Source organism: Nicotiana tomentosiformis, chromosome 12 (genome assembly GCF_000390325.3).
Source record: "Nicotiana tomentosiformis chromosome 12, ASM39032v3, whole genome shotgun sequence".
Classification (NCBI taxonomy): Eukaryota; Viridiplantae; Streptophyta; class Magnoliopsida; order Solanales; family Solanaceae; genus Nicotiana; species Nicotiana tomentosiformis.
The window spans coordinates 96,955,788-96,961,787 of record NC_090823.1 but is presented as its reverse complement, the minus strand read 5'-3'; the positions used below and the strand labels follow the sequence as shown (position 1 = coordinate 96,961,787).

The 6,000-nt window shown below is 37.4% G+C and overlaps 1 protein-coding gene across 1 annotated transcript; it reads right to left on the bottom strand.

Moving 5' to 3' along the window:
• Positions 1-5,516: 5,516 nt before the first annotated feature.
• Positions 5,517-5,984, bottom strand: LOC138903082 (uncharacterized). The gene has a single exon (XM_070190997.1). It carries the CDS (start codon positions 5,982-5,984, stop codon positions 5,517-5,519), a length of 468 nt encoding a protein of 155 aa, XP_070047098.1.
• Positions 5,985-6,000: the final 16 nt, after the last annotated feature.

The following is a 6,000-nucleotide window of genomic DNA, read 5'->3' as shown; positions in this document are numbered from 1 at the left end:
TAAGATTACTACTCACAGTACTCGTGTTGGAATACCAATTGCATCGCCTCATCCAATCCGTACGACTTTCTTTAATCAATCTATAATCACATCATATCGATCTCGTATCAATTTTGTTGTTTAGGCTAATCCTTAACTATTTTACAATATCCAACTCTTGGAGTTTCACGTTGATTCTCAATTATTTTTCTTGAGTTGGATTTGTCCAGACCACTTCCTTAAGTTAAATAATTGCACTATGTCATCATTGAAGCAACTTTCTGTAAGGAGTTCTTCACTAAAATTCATCTATAATCTATCAATTCCAACCGTTTCATAGAATATATTTATATGATTTTAATACCACATGATACCTCATAAGCGCATAAGTCTAAACCAAATAGAATTGTTGTCCATAGAAAAAAAAATCTCAGTACCCTATAAAGTTTCATAAATCAAAGAACGAGGGGAACAAAACTATAAAGAAGAACTTACCATTCTTTAGTTGAAAGAGACCTGCCATAATTTACTTAAGCTTTAAAGCGTCTTGTTATGTGGTTTCAATTATTTGATGAACCTAAAACCTTTGTCGATAGGTTTAGTTGCGGCAAAAGCTTTGGCTTCGTTTTCCTTCCTTAATCCACTTTTCTCTTTTTGTGTAGTCTTTCCTGTTGGACTTTTATCCTTTTTATTATTATTATTATTATTATTATTATTATTATTATTTTGTTTAAATTATTAAATTACTAATATTCCCTAACTTAAATATGAGGTATTACAGAAATATTTGGCTCCTGACCAAAAGCCAATTATATTGGGATACTTTATGATAACTTGTGGGTCTTATCCGCACAAGAGTTGCTGCATGCAAAATAGCATGGCCCCATGCTAAAATAGAAAATTTTGTTCTCATAAGCATTGGTCTAGCAATTAATTGGAGACGTTTGATCAATAATTCTGCTAGACCATTTTGAGTATCAACATGTGCAACTGGATGCTCAATTATTAACCCAGTTGATATGCAATAATCATTAAATGCATGTGACGTAAACTCACAAGCATTATCAAGACGAAGTGTCTTAATTGCATGATCTGAAAACTGTGCTCTTAATCTTATTAATTGAGCTAATAACCTCGCAAAGGCCAAATTACGGGTTGATAACAAGCACACATGTGACCATCTTGTAGATGCATCTATCAAAACCATATAATATCTGAATGGTCCACATGGAGTGTGTATGAGCCCACATATATCACCTTATATACGTTCCAAAAATGCAAGAGATTCAACTCCAACTTTAATTATTGATGGTCTAATAATCAATTTTCCTCGAAAACATGCAGCACAAGAGAATTCTTTAGTTTGAAGAATCTTCTGGTTCTTCAATGAATGACCATGTAAAATCTCAATTATTTTGCGCATCATATTATAACCAGGATGGCCAACCGGTCATGCCAAATAATAAAATCATTAATAAACTCCTTGTTTACTATGGCATGTGATTCAACTACACTAATACTAGTGTAATATAATTCAGAGGAAAATGCGGGAAGCTTTTCAAGCACATACTTCTTTTCCGCCTTTATTATAGTAATATAGAGGTATTCAACCTTTCCTTCATTGATGGACTTAATATAATAGCCATTTTGGCGAATATCTTTGAAACTCAATAAGTTTTTTTGAGACCTATTACAATATAATGCATCATTCACAGCCAATATAGTTTATCCTGGTAGTAATACAGTCGCTTTTCCAGAGCCCTCAATTAATTTTGTACTACCAGATATTGTTATGATATTGACTTCTTTCATAATTAAATAAGAGAGATATCTCTTATCTTTTAATATGGTGTGTGTCGTTGTCACGACCCAAAAATTAACTATCATGATGGCGCCTATCGTGGAACTAGGCAAGCCACTATACAACTATCTCAACACAGTAAAAGCTTTAAAGAAATATAGGCGGAAACAATTAATATTTAAGAAAACTCTTTTGGAACCTAAATAAACCCGCAACATAATGCAATCTATCTCAAAACTGGGGTGTCACCGAGTATATGAGCATCTATGTCAGAATACAGTCTACTACAATGTCTAAGGAGTAAAAACTGAAGTACAGATAAAGATAATGAAGGAGAGTCAAGGCCTGCGAATGCCATGCAGCTACCTCGATAGTCTCCGAGTTCCTGTCTCCTCAGTCAGCAGCCGCCATAACTAGAAGTACCTGGATCTACACACGAGGTACAGGGTGTAACGTGAGTACAACCAACTCAGTAAGTAACAAGCCCAAACGGTGGGCTGAAAGTAGTGACGAACTCAACCGGCACAATTCAATACATAAAATAACAACGCAGAAATGTAGACATGCTTTCAATTTCGATAGATATCTTAAGAGAGTAAAATGGATCAATCTGAATGATATGAAAAATATAACTCCTCTATTTCTACCATGCCAATACACATGTTGTATGTGATGTATCATGCTGACAGCCTCATGTGCTCACACTCTCAAATGCTCAATCACTCGATACTGTATATGGCCCAAACGGCCCAGAGAAGATCCATCCCGGAATATATATATCACTGACCATTAGTCACCCAGTACCGAGTAGGGAAAATCCATCCCGTGGAGAAGATCCATCTCCAGGTATAAAATGCTTCGGGCAAGATCCATGTCCAGGGAAGATCCATCCTTCAATAATATCAATCGCGCTCACTGGGTGTTTGTGCATACTCCGGAGGGGCTCCTCCAGCTCAAGCGCTATCATAAATCATTATAACCACTGCGGCGTGCAGTCCGATCCCATAAATGTCACTCATAATCAGGCACTCGACCTCACTCAGTCATCAATCTCTCCAGTCTCTCTCTCACGGGTTCACAGTGTCATGATACTAGCCCGAAAATAATGATATGATGCATCAATAATAACAATAGAGACTGAGATAAGATATGAAATGTATGAATACGACTGAGTACGAAATATCAATGAAATCAATAAAATAACAGCAAGAAACGAACACTATGGGTTCCAATAGTACCGACATAAAGCCTAAACATGATATCTAGCATGAGCGACAGTTCAATTATTTTATCACAAGATGAAAACACGGATATCAACAATATAGAACCGCTATACAGTGCCATGGAGTCAACCATGTCACAATTCTCACGGTGCACGCCCGCACGCCCGTCACTTGGCATGTGCGTCACCTCAATACCAATCACATAACACATAATTCGGGATTTCGAACCCTCAGAACTAAGTTCGAAAGTGCTACTTAACTTAATCCGGGCTAAACTCTACTCCAAAATGCCCTTGCCCCTCAAATCGGTCTCCAAACGTCCCGAATCTAGCCACAAGCAGTATAATACAATCAATATAAAAGAATCAATTTCACAAGAAAAATACGAAATTATAGCCAAAATCCGAAATCAGCCGACGTCTCAAAATCCGACAAAAGTCACAAAATCCGAAATTTCATTCACTCACGAGTCTAACCATACCAAATTTATCAAAATTTGACACCAATTGGTCATTCAAATCCTCAAAACCAATTCTCCAAATACCTAGCTTCAAACCCCCAATTTACACCTCAAAAACATACCATCTAGGTGGGAAATCAATGGGGAAACATAATTTTTGAAGAAAAATGAACACAAGGGACTTACCTCAAGAATTTCACTTGAAAATCCCTCTCAAAGTCTCCAAAATTCGATCTTAAATGATGAAATGAAGCCAAAATCGCGAACTCTCACATTTATAGACTCTGCACAGGCCTTCAGCACATGCGGTAACTTGGCCGCTTCTATGGTCTCGTAGGTGCGCCCCTTGCCCGCTTTTGCGCCAACCGTATGTGTGGAACAACCCTCGCACCTGCGCCAATCTCCGCATCTGCGCCCAACGTCCGCTCTTGCGCAAACCGCTTCTGCACGCGCATGGTCGCATCTGCGACCTCTAACCAAAGCATCCCTGGCCGCTTGTGCGGTCCCTTTTCTCGCTTCTGCGAGCTCGCATCTACGGTCCCCAATCCGCAGATGTGATTATACCAGCAGTTGCAAACCTTTAGCAATTCCTCAACTTCGAACCTTGGTCTGTTAACCACCCGAAATCAACCCGAGGCCTCCAGTATCTCAACTAAATATACCAACAAGTCTTATATCCCAATACGAACATAGTTGAACTCTCAAACCACCTCAAACAACTTCGAAAACATGAATTACATACGGATTCAAGCCTAATGAACTTCGAAATTTCCAAATTCTACAAACGTCGCCGAAACCTATCAAATCACGTCCGATTGACCTTAAATTTTGTACACGAGTCACAAATGACCCCACGAACCTACTACAACTTCCGAAATCGGAATTCGACCTCGATATCAAAAAGTCAACCCCCCGATCAAACTTTTCAAAAATTCAATTTTCGCAGCCTAATTCTACTCCCGACCTCCAAATCACAATCCGTACACGCTCCTAAGTTCAGAATCACCTAACAGAGCTAACGGAACCATCAAAATTCAAATCCGAGATCGTTTACATATAGATCAACATCAGGTCGACTTTTTCAACTTAAGCTTTCCATTTAAGAGACTAAGTGTCTCATTTCACTCTGAATTCTCTTTAGACCCGAACTAACTAACCCGATAAGTCATATAACAGCTATAAAGCACAAATGGAGTAGTGAATGGGGGAACGGGGTCACAACTCTCGAAACGACCGGCCGGGTCGTTACAGTCGTAGCACTATCCAGAAGACATATTTCTTCTTTATTATTCATACGACCAACTGACGACTGAGAAGTTTTTATATTCTTCATAAAGAAAAAAAAATACATCATAAGTAATATTGAAAAATTTAAGAACAAAAGAAACTACATTTAGGAAATTAAATATTGACAACATAAAAAGTTTTATTCAAAAGATGAACTTCATAAAAAAGATACATTTATTCTTATAATATTTCCCAATAATAAGTCTTCAGTTATGATGCTCAAAGAAGTCATTTTTAAATGAGTAATATCTGCAAGGCCTTCAAAAATATCATCTTTATAGGCAAGGTTTGCTTCAACTTGATCATGATTATTCATAGGGCCCGCCTCAACATCATTTTGAAAGGTCAAGTGAGTTTCAAATTTATTTTATTTTCCTTTTATAGATGTTTGATAAAGTTTGACAAAATGTTCAAGTGTACAACAAATTCGTGCTCAATGATTTTTCATACCACATCGGTGGCAAATATTACCTTTGCTTTTTGAAGGATTATTCTGAGAACCCTTATTGTTTTCTTGTTTATAACGACCACCACCATGACGATTATTATTTCGCCCCTTGCCACGTCCACGTATATTTATACTGCCACGATAATTATTTTATCATTTTTCAGACTTTGGATCTATCGTTCCTAGATTTTCTTCTACAAATGGAGCTGATCCAGTGGGGCGGGCTTCATGATTTTTCATTAAAAGGGTATTATGTTGTTCAGCCACCAAAAGGCATGAAATTAACTAAGAATATTTCTTAAAGCCCTTTTCGCGGTATTACTGCTGTAACACCATATATGAGGCATGAAAAGTGGAAAGAGTCTTCTCCAACATGTCCTCATCATTCATAGGTTCCCCACATAATTTTAGTTGGAAAATTATTCTATATACATCAGAATTATATTCACTTATGGTCTTATAATCTTGTAGCCGTAAGTACATCCACTCATGATGAGCTCTTGGCAATACCGTGGCCTTTAGGTGGTCATATCGTTCCTTCAAACTAGTCCATAGTTGAAATGGATCTTTCAAGGTTAAATATTCACTTTTTAACCCTTCATCGAGATGATGGCGAAGGAAAATCATGTCTTTCGCCTTACCTTGACTTGATGCTTTATTTCCTTCTTTAATAGTGTCACCAAGACCTTTAGCGTCAAGGTGAATTTCAGCATCAAGTATCCACGGCAAATAATTATTCCCAGAGATGTCAAGTACCACAAATTTAAGTTTTAACAAATTTGACATAGTGAAAACTATCATA